The 18,820-nt window shown below is 41.7% G+C and overlaps 1 protein-coding gene across 3 annotated transcripts in view; it reads right to left on the minus strand.

Annotated features, from left to right (window-relative positions):
• Nucleotides 1-18,820, minus strand: part of rab3gap1 (RAB3 GTPase activating protein subunit 1) — a 78,766-nt gene that overhangs the window by 45,494 nt on the left and 14,452 nt on the right. For 2 of the 3 annotated variants that reach the window (XR_006007873.1, XM_041962331.1), the window contains exons 7-8: nt 13,137-13,302; nt 2,717-2,816 (exon numbers count right to left, since the gene is read on the minus strand). Coding sequence is in view for 2 of the 3 variants with exons in the window: in XM_041962331.1 (XP_041818265.1) it covers nt 2,717-2,816; nt 13,137-13,302 (266 nt within the window). In the remaining variant the exon portion in view is untranslated. The remainder of the gene's footprint in view (nt 1-2,716; nt 2,817-13,136; nt 13,303-18,820) is intronic. The other variant, XM_041962332.1, reaches the window with a different exon arrangement.

Here is an 18,820-nt window from a genome sequence, read left to right on the forward strand (position 1 = left end):
CAGGAATGAGAAAGGTTCAGGAGAGTTTAATGTTCTTTGGATGAGTACCATGCTGGCAATTGGTTGATTACTGATTACTATTGGAAATTTTGACAACAAATTAATGTAACATTAACAAGAAACACGCATATAACGGGCAAAAGTGGAGTAGTAACAGAACTGATGCAGCATTATTATATTTGTCGCACATGTACCTGCATACTAGTTGTGTGCATGCATGCTTATTAACACATGGACACTGTGGAATATATTTTTAACTCAGCTAAAATGGACTCAGTGGGAGCAGTGATGCTGCCTTGAGCCTTCTACCTTGCGGTTCTTTGGTTCTGCCATGTTTGGTAACCTGTGATTGTCCTTTTTTGGTGGGGCAGCTGCTTTGTTCAACAGTTTTAACACCAGCTCCCCCTAGTGTTAAAACTAAGAAGTGCAATACACTCAAAAGTTTCAAGTGCTGGCCACATTCTATTCTATTTATAAAATTTCTTGCGGGCCAGTTAAAAATGGACTGCAGGCTGCAGTTGGTCCACAGGGTGTAGTTTGGACACCCCTGCTCTACACTGATTGGTTGACTGTTCAGTCCGGCGTATTCAGTGTTTTTTCTGTCGCTTCTTTATGAGCTTGTCTGTCTGCGTTGCGTTTGCTTTTAAACGGCATCTGCTGTTACCATAGTAACCATTCTCCATGATTCCTTTGATAATGATGTCATAATCCTTTGGTGATGCTTTTAAAAGTTACTTATAGAGGTACAGCCAAGAGGTTGCTGATTCTTTCAGTACTTAGTGTGGACATTCAACGCAGAGGACTACGTAAAGCGATACTGTTGACTAAAGTGATACGTCACCATCGGGAAGCACAACAAAGAAGACAAATGGCAAACGCAGCAACATTGGCCTCTGGTGTGCGTGCCTATGCCGAAGGCTGGGAGGCGAGCATCCACCAGGACATACAGCGAACCAGGATGAGCCTCATGTGGTGTAAGGTACATGAAAGAGGCCCACTGAAAACCAAAATTGTGACCCTGTTCGCGGTCCTTGATCGGCTCCATGGTGATCAGATACTGAACACCTACAATTCAAAAGGGCTGAGGAGAGAAATCAAAGCTCTCAAGATGGAGCTGGAGAAGACCAAAGACAAGAAGAAAGAGGCTGTGGTACACTGTCGTGCCCAAATAAAGACAGATACGACACTTATAAGCCGCTATATGCGGGCCATTAAGGCACCGATAGCAGAGAGGAAGACCAAAGACCCCTCCTGTCGGTTGAAGGAGGCCCAGCACTCTGTCTTAAGTTTGGCACTAGTATCTGCTGTCAATATGGATCGGAGCCGCCATCTGGAAGAGGCAAACACGCAATCCACAAGGGAGCAGACGGAACAGGATTCTAGCATTCAGCCCAGTGAACAACTGATTTGCCTCAAGGTCAGTCAGGTCCAGACAATCAAGGACAATGCACTCACTGAGCTCTGTGATAGGTACAAGCATGTGCTGGACAGCCGGGCGGCAGAGCTTACCAAGCTCCAGACGGCCACGATGGTGGACAAAGTGCCGCTAGAGCATGCAGGTCTGAATACAGTGCGGGTGGAGACGGACAGCAGGCCCAGGTGGAGGAAGTGGCCCCAGAGGTAGTTTCCATGTGTTTTTGGACAAGGTATAGAACAGTAGGGGACTCTGGTTTCCAAAGAACAGCCAACCGTCCGTGGATGGGGGGGATCTCTCTTAGAATTGCTCTTCCCTGGGTTTTTTCCAATTCTGGACCACTGGGAGTTTTTCCTCGTCTTCTCAGAGTGCTAGTGGGAAACCACTGTTGATGTGGGCCTGTCCCCAGAGGGTAAGTTAAAGCTGCTACAAACTACTGCAGCTGTAAATTGATTCAATTAATCTGGCTAAATAAAATATGCATTCAAAATAATGCAAAAAAAAGGAACCTGTTCTGTTCAATTTCATTGCATTTTTAACGTACAGCGGGTGTAAAACCCTCGTTCACAGACTCACACTGTGGTTCCCAAACATTTTTAGAGCTTTGTTTAGACACACACCTGCAAATTCAACTAGAAATGACAGCACTGAATTTCTACTTATATAAAGTGCTGGCCACATTCTATTTATAGAATTTCTTGCAGGCCAAGGAAAAATGGACTGCGGGACGCAGTTGGCCCGCAGGGTGTAGTTTGGACAGAGCTGATTTAGATGAAAATGAAAAACATGATCCAGCAATAAGAAGTACACAAGTTCCTCTATTTTTTACCAGAGCATCTAGAGCTACAACACCAGGACAGTCCTGTTCATAAATATCTGAAATGTTAACTACTCCCTATAGAGTAGACCACTGCATGTTTTCTGGATAGGGGTCAATGAATGAGTAAACAAAATTAATACTGCTCAGACCGTGCAAATTTGAGGCTGTTGAAAAAACCTGCATGACATCTCAGCTAGTGTTTATCACAAAGGTGAGGTGAGGGAGACTATCAAAATTAAATCAAGACGGCAGCTAGTTCGGTGAAAAACAAAGCTACCATGACTGGTGGCTGTGGCTTACATAATTCAATGATAGTTACTGCATCATAATAACACAATAATTTGATATTGTATTATTGTATTGTACTGATATCACTGATAGGTTATTGGAATCATGATAGCTCTGTTGTGAAACCAACAATGTGATCAATGAGATATTTTGTCAACGTGTAACTACATCGTCTTCTGTTCTGTATGTCCTACCTGGCGGTTGCTGTGGCCAAGAATACTGCTGCCAGTCCTGGAGAATGTAGGTAAAACGGATGGCAATGTTGACCGGAGGTAGAGGGGACAGGATGCAACCCTGAGGAGAAAAAAGAAAAAAAAGGAAAGAAAGAAAAATAAGATGGTTAAGTCACTCTCTGCAATAAGCAGTCTGTACTATTTATGCTTGGTAAGAGATGTTTCAGCCTTTCCTGACCAAAATGTTCCCGCAACTAAAGAACAAAAGAAATTACCCTCACGAACTAAACTAGGAAAACTTTCGTGCATCTGTGTCCACTTTATCTGAAGACCATATTTTCATACGTGTAGAAACAATCACATAAACTCAACTGGAGCTATCACAGAGAAGTAAAAAAAAAAAAACACTGGACAAACAGATTCAAGCAGACTTGTCACAATTCCTCTTTGCAACATTAATCTAAAAAAAAAAAATTACCTATGTAAAATCTATTCAAATTTCACATTTTGGCCTTTAAAATGATGGACACCAAGACCAAAACCAATGATGCAATAACAATAGGTGATAATTGCATATTTATGAAGACAAAAGACTATACAATCAAGTAATAGGAGTCAGTGTATTGAAAACCAGTACTGTGTTTATTAAAACTTTTCCACAAAATGCTGTCTTATTCATTTTTTTCAGATGTGAACTTATTGTTATATTTTAATGATATAAATGGACTGAGGGTGATTTAGAAAATATGTTTCTGTTTCAACTTCCATGCAACTATTAGCATTTGAGTTCATTAAAAATGTATGGAAGAAATGTTAAGTATAAAGCACATCATGTTGAGGAAAGTAGTATGAAAACATTCACACAAAGGGCAACAATTAACTACATTGTGCTGTTAGAAATTGAATACTGTCAGTAATCAATACTAAATACCATTAATACCACTTAAATACTGCACCTATGCATATATATTTTTGTTTCCACTGTGACACATATGTATATATTTATCTACTATGCAATAGAGCAAATACTTTATTTAACTTTAAGCTATGTGCAATTTTTCAGATTTCTCAATACTTTCCATTGCCAAAATATTTTTTTTATAGTCCTTTGTATAAAATGTACATATACGTATATAGTCAACTTCTTATTCTGTATTTTTTATTTTCCATAGCTTTTACTATTGCTATTATTATTGATGCTGCCTGTAACACCAAATTACCCCAGCTGGGGATTAATAAAGTTGATCTTATCTTAACATAGATATTTAGTAACACCCCCAAGTAGCACTGCTTGTAAATGCTTTTTGTAGCCAGGTAAGAGTCTTATTGTTCTGAACTTTTTCCCTGCAACAGGCTTCTGAGATTGGGCTGTCTGAGCATGGAGAAATGAAACTTCAAATCTACCCTGACCTGACCTCGGACATGGCAAAGCAGAGAGCAACGTTTTGGGAGGTGAGGGAGAACCTGAGGAAAGCGGGCGTGAGGCATGGAATTATTCACCCTGCCACATTAATCATAACTGTTGAGACTGGGCAATCAAGAAAGTTCACGGATCATCGGGAAGCGGAGAACTATTGGGAGTTGGTGATCAAACCAGGACTATGGCCTCCCAAACACAGCTGAACTTTGAGAATACAAAACTGCCAGCAGGTATGAGCTAACGGAGAATAATGCTGAAATTTAAACTATATGCCTGCTGTAAGACTATGACAATGACCATCATGAGAATATGAATTGATGGTGGTGATGATATAATAATGATGATGATGATTATGATTATGATAGTCACTGTGGATATTGTGTATTGAAACCACATGATAAATAGTAAATATAACAGGAGATGGCCTTGGTTCGATGGTGGTTGTACCAAGTCAGAGAGTAATATTGTACTGTGAGAGTGTGTGTATTTGTGGTAGCTTTGAAAACAGATAGAATGTTGATGAATGAAATAATTAAATAAGAATCATGACAAATTAAATGAAAATTACCAAAGAAAGGTTTGAGGATCGCTCATTTAAACATTTGTAGTTTAAGGAATAAAATACATGACATCTCTGATATTCTTATAAAGCAAAAACTAAATATATTAGCCATCTCTGAAACTCATTTGGATCCAGTAATAGATAGCGCCTTGTTGAGCATTGAGGGGTACAGCATCTATAGGAAAGATAGAAATGCATGGGGTGGAGGCATTTTTTATACAGAGCCATATACCAGTGAAAGTGAGAGAGGACTTAGAAAGCAAAGATGTAGTGGTTATCTGGCTACAAGTTCAACTACCCTACATCAAGCCAGTACTCATGGGATGCTGCTATAGGCCACCAAATGCTACATCAATGTATTAGGAACAAGTGTGTGAAATGTTGGACAAGGTACGTGATTCTAATAATGAAATATACTTGATCTCAATATTGATCTCTATATTGACTGGATCGCAAAAAAATGTGCTCTCAGAAGTAAGCTGCTCTCTACTGCAGACACATGTGGTCTACAACAAGTTATTACAAAGCCAACTAGGATATGTTGCAGAGTGGACGGTCAAAAATCATCTTATATAGACTTAACCTTCAAAAACGCTGCTGATATATCTTCAAAAGCAATATGTTCCAGTGGGCTGTAGCGACCACAAACTAGTAGCAATTGGGAGGAAAACCAAAATTCCAAAAACTGGCCAGAAAATAGTATTAAAAAGAACGTTCAGAAACTTTAATGAAATGAACTACTATGAGGATGTAAGACATTAACTGGTCAACAGTGCTGAGCAAGGAAGAACCAGATTCGGCATTGCAGGCTTTTGATGACTTGTTAGGACAGATCATTGATAAACATGCACCAATAAAAAAAACAAACTGTAAGAAACATAAGAGCTCCATGGTTAGACTGAGAACTTAAAGAGCTTATGGAGCAAAGGAATAAAGCAAAGGCAAAAGCAATCAAATCATATGATGTGTCACAATGGAACATTTACAGAAAATTAAGGAACAATGTAACAAAATTAAATAAAATGAAAAAGAAGAAGTATTATCAAAATAGAATAATAGACACAAGAATGGACAGTAAGAAAACATGGAATATATTAAAGGGATTAATGGGAAAAAGTAATAGATCCACTCCATATTTTTTGGAAGCTGACGGAAATATTCTTACTAAGCCAATAGAAATAGCAAACTACTTAAGTAGTTTCTTTAATGACAAAATCCAGAAACTACGAGATGGTATGGATATCAGGAAAAAGACTGCATCTAAAGTAATTTAATAAAAGATAAAATAATGAATAATAAATTGTGTAGCTTTCAATTTGAGAACACTACAGTAGATACAGTAAAGAAACTCCTGCAAGGAAACACCCTCTGGTATTGATAACCTGGATCTAAAGTTACTTAAACTTGTGGCAGATCTGATTGCTTTGCCTATTGCTTTTATTATTAATTTAAGTTTTAAAAAAGTGTCTGTCCTTCAGAGTGGAAAACCGCTAAGATTATTCCACTACCCAAAAAAATATTCTCTGGGAAAAACAGTCGCCCAATAAGCTTACTGCCTACCTTGAGTAAAATTATGGAGAGGATTGTATATGAACAAATCCAAGAGTATTTCTGTAATAACAACTTAAACACGATATTTCAGCATGCATACAAAAAGGGGCACGCTACAACTACAGCTCTAACACAAATGACAGATGACTGGTTTAGAGAGATAGAGATGCAAAAGATAATTGGTACTGTATTTACTAGATTTTTGTGTTAGATCATTCCCTCCTGTTGAATAAGTTAAGGTGTTATGGATTTGAAGACTCTGCAAATAAATGGGTGAGGAGTTATCTAACAAACAGAAAATTCTCTGTTTATTTTAACGGCAGCTATTCTTAAATGAGAGGCAGGTTGTGGAGTGCCACAGGGGAGTTGTCTGGGGCCTTTTATTTTCCATATTTAATAATGACATGCCTCTGGTATGGTGATGCACGCTGATGATTCCACAATATATGCTTCAGCAAGTACAGTAGAGGAGTTAAATGAGGTGTTAAATAAAGAACTAATGCTTATTAAGGAATGGGTTACAGGAAATAAATTAGCTCTTAATATTGAAAAAAACTATCTATTGTTTTGGGCTCAGGATATAGACTGAAATCTGCACCCATCCTGAACCTAAGGCTAGGAGATAAACATGTAGAGCAAAAGACAGAGGTAAAGTTACTGGGATTAATTATTGATGACAAAATGTCGTGGAACAGTTACATTAATCAGAAGGTGACAAAGATGGGCAGAGGCATGGCAGTAGAAAAACATTTATACGAACTTTATACCAAACTACTTGATCAAACAACTAATTCAGACACTAGTTCTATCACATTTAGAGTACGGTGCTGTCATCTGGTCAAATACAACACAAAGTAATCGGCACAAATTACAAGTGGCCCAAAATAAAGCTGCTCGTATAGCTCTGAATTGTCCATATAGAGCTAGCAGCACAACAATGCATAATCAACTAATTTGGTTAAATGTTATGAGTAAATTACACTATTTGCTTGTATCTTTCATAAAGAATGTTATTGTGTATACAATCCCTGAGTTACTCTATAATAAATTGACATTCTTTTCTGATAGACATCAGTACTGTACTAGGCAGGTATTAGAGGGGAGACTTAGGCCTTCCTCAGTGCAGAACACATTTGTTAAAGGAAGGGTGCACTCTAGGGCAATGGGGGCATGGAACTCATTACCAAGCTTTTTAATTTCAAGTAGCAATAGAGCTGCTTTAAAAAAAGGTTAGAAATTTACTTATTTACATATGGGATACCTTGAAGGAACTGTTGTTCCTCTCACTGCTGATGAGAGCTTTTCTGATTGAGTTATCTCTTGAGCGGAGAGTTTTGTTTTGTTGTTTTTCTATTGCTGTGTTTATTTCTATGAAATCAAGAATTAAATAACAGAGCGACTTGTATGAAAGGACTGTTGGTATGAATGTATGTAGTGTAATCTGTAATTTCATGTTTAAGATGAAAATATTGTTTGAGAATGTAACGTGTGGACCCCAGGAAGAATAGCTACTGCATATTTGTGGTATCTAATGGAGGATCCAAATAAATAAACAATAAACACTGATCCACCTGTCAATCTCACGCTCCATCCTTCCCTCACTCTGGTACCCGTCAGCTGCCCCCTGTCCCACAAACCAACCACACTCGATAGGACTCCTTCTTCAGCTTGACGGCATCCCTTACTTCCGGTGTCCACCACCGGGTTCGGGAATTGCCGCCACGACAGGCACCAGAGACCTTACGGCCACAGCTCCGAACAGCTGCATCAACAATGGAGGTGGAGAACATGGTCCATTCGGACTCAATGTCTCCAACCTCCCTCAGGATCTGGTCAAAAGCTCTCCCGGAGGGGTGTCCTGGTGCCATGTGCACTGATGGATACCCTTATGCTTGAACATGGTGTTCGTTATGGACAAACTGTGACTAGCACAGAAGTCCAATAAGAGAACACCGCTCGGGTTCAGATCGGGTAGGCTGTTCCTCCCAATCACGCCCCTCCAGGTAACACTGTCGCTGCCCACGTGAGCGTTGAAGTCCCCCAGTAGAACGATGGAGTCTGCAGTCGGAGCACTTTCCAGCGCCCCTCCCACAGACTCCAAGAAGGGCGGGTACTCTACACTGTTGTTCGTCCCATAGGCCGAAACAACAGTAAGACGGCTAAGGTGGGGAGCTATAAGCGAGCCAATGGAGATAACAATTGTTTTGGGACGGGCCGACCTGGAATTTTTCTGTCTGCCCTTGAGTCTCTCTGGTCTCATGGTGGCTTGCTCCAAAATGTCCGAATTAGTGGCCAGATTCAGCCGAGCCGAGTCGACAGCTTCTCCAAGTTGTTATCTGACTGGCGAAGGAGCTCAGGAATCGCATCCAGTTTGCGATTGAGCTCACAAATCGCTTGAGTCTGAGTGCTGGCAGCCCTGCACATTCCCTTGATCAAGGCAAGCAGCTTGCCAATTTCCACCAGCGTCTTCCTTATTATGCAGTAGATCAGGTATCCGCCAAAGCCAAACAGCAGAAAGCCTAAGATCATAAATCCAATTGTGTATGCATCTTCAACATCCTCAACGGAAAGAACCGACAGACACACGATCCTCCACTTCTCCCAGGAGTCCAACGTGTAGCCGGCTGCGAACGTTCCGTCAGGGCAGGCGGGTTCTCCTTTACCCAACTTCATTGTGGAGAAAATATGGTCAATTGCATAGTTATGATAGTTTCAAGGTTTTTAAATTTGCCTGTGCTATATACAAAAGTCTTCACGGTCTTGCCCCTCCACCTCTGAATGAATTTTTAAAAAACAGGACTGTCAGGGGTATGAACACCGGGTCCTGCGACAGAGGAGACGTTGAGATCCCTTCCAGACGCACCACAATAAGGAAATGTCTTACATATTCCTCTTTTAAAGGAAAGGTCAAAGACTGGTTCAAGGATGACCAGAAGTGTGTCCATTAAGTAGACTGAGACCACTGGATCTCATTAAGTTGGACTGTACTCAATTGTGTGCTTGACAATGTAATTTTAAAATGTGTATTTTGTAATTGTATTTTTTTGTAATGTGTACTCCCATGTTTTTAATGTGTACTTCCATGTTTTTATATTAGGCAATTAACATTCTGCCCAAGAACTACAGTTGAAAATTAGCTAATCAGCTATAAACTGGCACATTTACAGCAATGTTCATCAATGTGCACTGTCCTAAATAAAAATAATTAAAAAAAGAATGGGAGCCAGGGCCTTTGGCTATCAAGCTCTTCTTCTGTGGAACCATCTTCCAGTCTTTGTCTGGGATGCACACTCTTTTGTTGTTGTTGGTTTTGTTCAGTCAGTCTTGAATAGAAGCTTTGGGGCATTCAATCGTTCGCAACTGGACCTCGTCAGTTTGTCTCAGAAGACGTTTCGCCTCTCATCCGAGCAGGCTTCATCAGTTCGTACGCAACCAGACTAGATAGGACAGCTCTAGTCCAATGCAATGGTGTTAGGTTCAAGTATGACACCAAAACTTTGCCATGACACCAAAACAAGTCCCAATAGTTGATCTGGTCACGGCAACAGAATCAGCTATAAAGAAAAACAACCTAACGGAAACGGAAGGCGAACAGCTCAGGTTGAAAGTGTCGGCAGCTCTCTCCAATGCTAAACCTCCCCCTTCGAACCTCACCTATGAGGAAAGAAAAGCCGTGACATCACTGAGCAAGGATGAAAACATCACAATCTTGCCAGCAGACAAAGGGAGATGCACGGTAATTCTAAACACTAACGATTACCATGACAAGATTCTTTCACTACTCAATGACAGTAACACATATGAATGCCTGAAACGAGACCCAACCAGCGGGTACAAGAGAACAATCATAGAATATCTGTAAAGTTTGCAGAAAGATGGAGCCATTGACCGTTTGCAATACCACCGGTTAAACCCACAAGAGTCCATCCCGGGCATCTATGGTCTCCCGAAAATACACAAAGAAGGAGCGCCTCTCAGACCAATTGTCAGCAGCATCAACTCTGTGACATACAACATTGCTAAGTTTGTGGCCAACATCTTAGCACCACTGGGTGGCAAAACGGCACACCACATCCAGAACTCAATGGACTTTGTAAATAAGGTCCGGGACTTAAAACTAGACCCATCAGAAACAATGGTTTCCTTCGATGTCACATCGTTGTTTACATGCATTCCAACTCAGGATGCTGTGGAAACAGTGAGACAGCAGATGTTACAAGACAACACTTTGCAGAACAGAACTACTCTTAACCCGGAGCAAATATGCCATTTACTGGAACTCTGCCTAAAAACCACCTATTTTCAATTTAGGGGAAGGTTTTACAGGCAAAAACATGGGTGTGCGATGGGCTCACCAGTATCCCCCATTGTGGCTAATCTTTACATGGAGAACATGGAAAGAACGGCTCTGAACTCTTTCAAGGGAACAACACCAAGTCATTGGTACAGATATGTGGATGAAACTTGGGTAAAAATCCAAAGCCAAGAAGTGCAAGCCTTCACCGAGCACATTAACTCAGTGGACAAGAACATCAAATTCACTTGAGAGGATGTCAAGGACAAGAGTTTGCCTTTTTTGGACTGTGATGTCCACATTGGAGAGAACAGGCGCCTCCAGATTGGGGTTTACAGAAAACCCACTCACACAGACCAGTACCTCCTTTTTGACTCACATCACCCACTGGAACACAAACTAGGTGTTATCAGAACTCTCCAACACAGAGCTGATAATGTTCCAACCAGCCAACAGGCCAGAGACAAGGAACACAAACACCTGAGGGGGGCCCTCAAAACCTGTGGTTACCCCAGCTGGTCCTTTGTGAAAAGTTCAGCTGCTTCCAGAAAGAACAGGGTGACAGAGGAGGAAAAGAGGGACAGACGGCATAATATCGTCATTCCATATGTGTCTGGTGTATCGGAGAAACTCAGGCGAATCTTCAACAAACACAACATCCCGGTACATTTCAAACCTGGGAACACTCTCAGACAAAGGCTGGTGCACCCCAAAGACCGGACACCTCACACTCAGAAGAACAATCTGGTGCATGCAGTCCACTGCAGTGAGGAATGCACAGACTTGTATATTGGGGAAACCAAACAGCCACTGAGCAGACGCATGGCACAACACAGAAGGGCTAACTCTTCAGGGTTGGACTCAGCTGTTTACCTGCATCTCAAGGAGAAAGCACACTCCTTTGAGGATAAAAATGTGCATATTCTGGACAGAGAAGACAGATGGTTTGAAAGAGGGGTAAGAGAAGCCATCTATGTCAAGGTTGAAAAACCATCTCTGAACAGAGGGGGAGGTCTGAGACACCACCTCTCTCCCACATACAATGCTGTCCTTTCATCTCTCCCAAAAAGATTCAAAGATTTAGCCTCTGAGGATAAACAACAAAGCCATTCACACATGGCTCCAGGAGCCTCCCAATGACAACAATGGGACACTAACGAGGCAAACGACTGTAGTTGACATCCAAGGGTTGCACCCCACCCAGCCTTAATGGGGGGATCGTTTGCCTCACAATAGAGTGATACCATTCTTGATTTTGGGGGTTGACCTCACTCAGGGGATAAATACTTGAACCTAACACCATTGCATTGGACTAGAGCTGTCCTATCTAGTCTGGTTGCGTACGAACTGATGAAGCCTGCTCGGATGAGAGGCGAAACGTCTTCTGAGACAAACTAACGAGGTCCAGTTGCGAACAATTGAATACCCTAAAGCTTACAATGACCTGGATGAATGAGAATATTCACAGGCATCTTGAATAGAACAGTGTCTTTAAAAGAGTCAGTTCACAGTCCACAATGTAATCCCTCTGGGCATTTGTGCACTGTCAATGTAGTGTGTTTTTGCCTCTTACACATTGTTATTCTAAGTGTCTGACAAAATTATGAATAGGATCCCTACAGAGATAGACCCTTTGGTCTAAGAGAAAGATCCATTTCATTTAATGAAAAACAACTGTTACATCACTCTCGCTAAAGCCACTAAACATTCAGGCCTTCTTGGTTTGTCGTTTCATTGTTCCGAAAATTAACACTAGCTCTGGATTGGTTGAAATAAAGGAGCAAGACAGGGGGCGGACATCAGAGAAGCAGCAAAACAGTGTATAGAGTGGGAATATTTTCACATTGCACTTGGGAATTATTTTCACCGGACATTATAACTAGACCGGTTTAAATATGATTGACAAATTGTCCAGGTTAAAAAACACAGACAGAAACCAAAAACTCTGTTTTTGTGACTCCTGTCTGTTGTTAACTGAGTGTTGTAGTTATTTGTTTTCCCTTTAGTCCTGACTGAATTCCAGGTTTGACACAGTGACTGGAATTTCATTCATGGTGCAAAGCCTGTTTAAGCACTCATCTATGTATTATTCCAAGTAAATACACTTACAAGTTGACTTCTCCCTGACCGACTGGTCTAAAAAAAGAACCGTGGAAGGGCCTAAACAACAAGCAACGACAGTAACGGTATCTTATCTGGTTACATTAACATAGAAACAAGATAATTGTGTGATTGTGCTTAGTACAAGTACTCTTCCAAACAAAACCTAGTGCAAACCAAAAGCCTCCTTTTAAAGCACTCTACAGTACTGCTGTTTGAGTCAGTACAATATTGGATGTTCATATTATTCCCTGACAGTTTTCATATCAGCCAAAGGGGATCAAATAGGCATTATAGTTCACTTGAATCAAACCAGATAGATTAGCTGTAAAACTAACCAAAAAATCATAAAACATGTAGTTGAAAGAAGAAATCTTTGACTGTTCATACATAATCCTAGAGGGAGAGCACAAAATACTGAAAGAAAGGCTAACTGAGGATTCTACCACGCTAGAGCTGGGCCATACATCAGATTAATTTCATTGTCATTCTTGTCTTGCTCCATAGTACTTACTATCTTAGACTTGAAGATGTCAAGCAGGCCAGAGAGGTGATTGTACTGGCTTGGCACCTTGCGGAGGTGGACCATCTCAAAGTCAGTGCGTGCACCTGGTCCCTGGCACTCTCCAGCATACATGCGTCTCCACTTCTGCTGGATCTGCACAAACATGGGCACCTGGCTGAATGCACAAAATAAAGAGGAGCCGGCATTACTGTGAAGATTCGGATGTGTTTACTCTATCTCTCGGATATTGCTCACATCAACTGGCAGGTTCTCTTAACCAGATAGCTCCTCTGAAGCTACACAGCGAATCACAGATCAACTGCAGGTTCACTCTGTAAAACCACAAACTGCAGTTACTGATAATGAAATAATAAGCAAAATCACAATTTAACTCACCAAATTAGACACGCTGATATAAATTCTTTGCAGGGAAGGTATAAGTTAAGTATAAGTTACACAAGAGGCCTTTCTGAACAAAGTAAGCGAAGTTTGAATTCGGCTTCGGGTTAACCCTAACCCTGTGTCTCATTAGTCCTTCCTCCCCATTGTATTTAAGTCTTTGTGTTTCCCTTTGTCTTTGCAAGTTCGTCCATTGTACACATTGTGTCAAGAGTTCCAGTCTATTAGTTTTTTGCTTACTATTGCTTACATTTTTCTTGTTTCCGTACTTGCTTGTTTTTTGGATACTTGAACTCTGTTTCTTTTTCGTAGGATTTTGTTTGCCTTTTGGTCTCTTGCTTTGGTTTTGACCCTCACCAGCCTCACACTCCTGCAAGTCTTCGTGTTGAAATGGTTACAACAGTACAAACTGGCCAAAAACATTAGCCCAGCAGACATTAGTTTCCGTTATGAGAGTTTATGAGAATGTAAGAGACTCTGAATGCACTATGCACTTCTACTTGCTCTTCTGTTTGGATGATGCTCTAGACTCTAAGTATAGGTTAAGAGCTATAACCTGCTTAGAATCTATCAGTCATTCTAAGTGCTGGTTTTGTGAAACTTAGCTCCCTGCCTGGGTTCACCCATGGTGAGGACCAGAGGTCTTCATTCTGTGGAGCACGGCTGGCCTTCAACACAGCTTCTACAAGAGGGAAGATGCCTGTGAATATTCTCATTCATCCAGGTCATTGTAAGCTTCAGGGCATTCAATCGTTCGCAACTGGACTTTTTCAGTTTGAACCTAACACCAATTCACTAGACTAAAGAAAAAGAATCTTACTCTTAAACAAAAAGGTCCATCTTTGTAGGTATACTTTCCATAATGTTGCCAGACACCTTTGGATGTGCATTCACAGTGCACAAACGTGCAGAGGGATTACAACACAGCCTGTTTCGTGGCTGCCAGCACTCTGAAGGAAAAACATTAGAAATTGTTGTCTTGATTAGTCTCTTGGACATAAGAACATACAGATAACATTTGACCAGAATTTCTCCCACTTGTCCTGGACGTTGAAATCTTCCATGGTACATGGACATGCATAAAAAACAGAAACGCTGCACACTTCCACGAGGAAAACATCAGGAAGGTGCAGTAAGAAGCATCTCTTATAAAGTTGAATAAAAACTAAAATAGCTACCTGAAATGTTTCCACTGTTAATAAAGTAACATTTAAATATAACTGAAATGACTTATGTTTGTTTTAAGTTCAAACACATCAAAAAGTGCATGGCATTAACAAGCTCAGCAGCAACTCATGTAAAGTTAAACAAAAACTTATATAATAGCTCCCTGACTTTTATACACAGTAAATAAAGTTAAATGTCACAATAACTGAAATGACTTTCAGATAAATCACTCCTGAATTTTAGTCTCACACACACACTTCTTACTACTATCAATATGATCAGCAGCCTGGTTGCAAGAGACTAGATTAACTGTTGAACAGTAAATAGCCCATGGCATCTCATTTTCACTTTAAAGGAATGATGCATCCCTGATGAACCTCCGTTTCAGGCTGAAGGTGCGTTGCTGAGCAATTTTGGGGTTGTTGGGCATGCTGACCTTCCTGTCCCTCAAAGGGAAGGCGACACTATAATGGCCATCCACCAGCTTCACAGTTTTGCCAGCCATTTCCAGAAACCTGTGGTCCTCCCTTGACAGTCCTGCCTGCTCCTCCTGACCACTTTCAGGAAAGTCTGTCTTAAACTGTTGGTTCCAGAGCTCAACTAGTGTGACAGCAGCAATTCTATTGACAAAAACTCCAGGTTGACACAATGGAGTATCACCACAGTCGCCAAGTGACCCATTTACAGTCCAGCCAAGCATGGTCTTCACAGCATATGGCCCTCCATCCACACTCCTGATGACCTCCAGGGGCTCCAACGCTCTGGACACATTCATACCAATCAATATCTCCACATCCATGTCTATTTCTGGCAGATGGACATGCCTCAGATGAGGCCACTTCTCCAGGTCCTTCTGACGTGGAATGTTGCTTCTGTTAACAGGCATGTCTCGTTGTGTGAAAATCTTTGGCATTTCACAATATGTCACTGTCAAATCCAGCAACTTCCAAGGCAGATGCAACGCAGCTCTCCACAACTTTCTCTTGACCCATAGTGCGCAAAAGAATCTTTGTCTTCCTCCAGAGAGATCCAGCTTCTCCATCAGACCCACTGTGCAGAAAGAGGCTGAACTTCCTGGGTCTAAAAAGGCATAGGTTTCCACGACCTTTTGACCTTTGCTTGACTTCACTTTGACTGGCACGATGGCAAGCTTGCAGTCCTGATCACTGGCCCCAGTGAGACCACCAGTGTTCACTTTCACAAGAGCACTGTCCACAGCACTTGCTGATTCGCTCGTCTTTCTCTGCCTCTGCTTCTCTTTCCTTCTGATGGATGTACAGCATGCTGGGATGTCGTGAGCCACATAATTTACACAAGAGATGTTTCCTGCACTCTAGTTTTCAGGAACCTCATCTTCTCACTATGCACTTTTCTCTTCAATAGAGTGCACAAATCCAGCGTTTTTACAGTAGAGACAAGTCTTCTCAGTTCCATCTTTGACACCGCTCTTCTCTGACTGAGGCCCTTTCTCGAGTGTCGTAACAGTCGTGGCAAAACTACTCCTTCTAGACTTTGGTCGATGAACAGGTTTTACTTTGCCACTGTCTTTACTTACACCAACTGTCGAAGCATCCTTTATATCTCCAAATATGGGGTCGATGGCCACCTTCACTTGCCGTTCAACAAAGAATGCAATATCAGAAAACATGGTCCTTCTGCTGTGCTTCTCCTGAATATCATATGCCACTTGTCCTCAACTTGTAGGGCAGTTTCTTTATGACAACAATCATATTAGCTGGTGTGTTCAAGTCACACAGATTATATACATCCTTCATGGCAGTACGACATCCACACAGGAAGAAACTATATGCTTGTAGAGCCTTTGTATCCTCTGACTTAATTTGTGGCCATGACAATATCTTGTTTATGTAAGTAGATGCTACATGGTGCTCATTTCCAAAATGTTCATGTAGTAAAACCTTCGCTGTGGCATATCCTGTACCATCAGTTAGGTGTTGACAGCTTCTGACAAGTTGTTGTGGCTGCCCACTGGTGTATTGCTCCAGATAAAACAGGCGGTTCACAGGATCCTTAGTCTTTGCCTTTATGGTGTGTTCAAAGGCCTGCAACAAGGCATAATACTGCAAAGGATTGCCATCAAATTTTTGAATATCCCTCTTTGGCAGTGAGGCAAGAGTTTGCTGATGCACTACTACTGATGTCATTTTGTTCTGGTTTTCCAATATAGACATAATATTGTGTTCACTGCCGTGGCTGGAAAAACTGCCATGCACATCTTTATGTTGAGACACAGGGGGCGCTGCAGCATTAGGGACTGCAGTTTCTGGTTTTAGGAGCACTGGGGGCCCCTGGTTAAGATAACTAACTCTGTTTCTGACAGGTGACTTTGGCCTTGCACCTCCAAAGTGTGGATTTAGCTTTCCAGTTACAGGCAGCATTTGTCCATACTGTCCACCCTTATTCGGCACAAAGGGCTCTGCAGAAATGTTGAGAACTTTTTAAAAATATGACTCCATGCCATCCTTTCTCCGATCCATACGACTGTGAACACTTGAGCTAGAGGATTCGGAAACCTTTACTTTTGCCATTGATGCTGCTATCTCAGCCTCCAGGTCAAGTTGCACTTTCCGCTTTCTTAATTGCTCTTCCTGTTCTTCAAGAGCATGCTTTACTTTGAGCAACCTTTGCTGAGCCAACAAGGCAGCCATTTCAGCCTTGGCTTTGAGACGCGCAGAAGCAGCAGATGTGTAGATCTTGAACCTCAACTTGCTGCTCAGATTTGATATGCCTGTGAATATTCTCATTCATCCAGGTCATTGTAAGCTTTAGGGCATTCAATCGTTCGCAACTGGACCTCGTCAGTTTGTCTTAGAAGACGTTTCGCCTCTCATCCGAGCAGGCTTCATCAGTTCGTACACAACCAGACTAGATAGGACAGCTCTAGTCCAATGCAATGATGTTAGGTTCAAGTATTTATCCCCTGAGTGAGACCAACCCACAAAAAACAAGAATGGTATCACTCTATTGTGAGGCAAACGATCCCCCCATTAAGGCGGGGTGGGGTGCAACCCTTGGTGTCAACGACAGTCGTTAGCCTCGTTAGTGTCCCATTGTTGTCATTGGGAGGCTCCTTGAGCCATGTGTGAATGGCTTTGTTGTTTGTTTTCAGAGGCTAAATCTTTGAATCTCTTAGGGAGAGATGAAAGGACAGCATTGTATGTGGGAGATAGGTGGTGTCTAAGACCTCCCCCTCTGTTCAGAGATGGTTTTTCAACCTTGACATAGATGGCTTCTCTTACCCCTCTTTCAAACCATCTGTCTTCACACAGAAGAACAATCTGGTATATGCAGTCCAGTGCAGTGAGGAATGCACAGACTTGTATATTGGGGAAACCAAACAGCCACTGAGCAGACGCATGGCACAACACAGAAGGGCTAACTCTTCAGGGTTGGACTCAGCTGTTTACCTGCATCTCAAGGAGAAAGCACACTCCTTTGAGGATAAAAATGTGCATATTCTGGACAGAGAAGACAGATGGTTTGAAAGAGGGGTAAGAGAAGCTATCTATGTCAAGGTTGAAAAACCATCTCTGAACAGAGGGGGAGGTCTTAGACACCACCTATCTCCCACATACAATGCTGTCCTTTCATCTCTCCCTAAGAGATACAAAGATTTAGCCTCTGAAAACAAACAACAAAGCCATTCACACATGGCTCAAGGAGCCTCCCAATGACAACAATGGGACACTAACGAGGCTAACGACTGTCGTTGACACCAAGGGTTGCACCCCACCCCGCCTTAATGGGGGGATCGTTTGCCTCACAATAGAGTGATACCATTCTTGTTTTTTGTGGGTTGGTCTCACTCAGGGGATAAATACTTGAACCTAACATCATTGCATTGGACTAGAGCTGTCCTATCTAGTCTAGTTGAGTACGAACTGATGAAGCCTGCTCGGATGAGAGGCGAAACGTCTTCTAAGACAAACTGACGAGGTCCAGTTGCGAACGATTGAATGCCCTAAAACCCCAGATTTGATATGCTGTCAGTGGGTGCTACTGTATCCTGATAATCAGTTTGAGGATGTTGGTGAAGCTGTATCATATCATCCTGGACATCATTTTGGCAATTTTGTTACAGAGAAGCCATTTCCTCTTGATAATCA

The sequence above is a fragment of the Chelmon rostratus genome, chromosome 21 (assembly GCF_017976325.1).
Source record: "Chelmon rostratus isolate fCheRos1 chromosome 21, fCheRos1.pri, whole genome shotgun sequence".
NCBI classification, from domain to species: domain Eukaryota; kingdom Metazoa; phylum Chordata; class Actinopteri; order Chaetodontiformes; family Chaetodontidae; genus Chelmon; species Chelmon rostratus.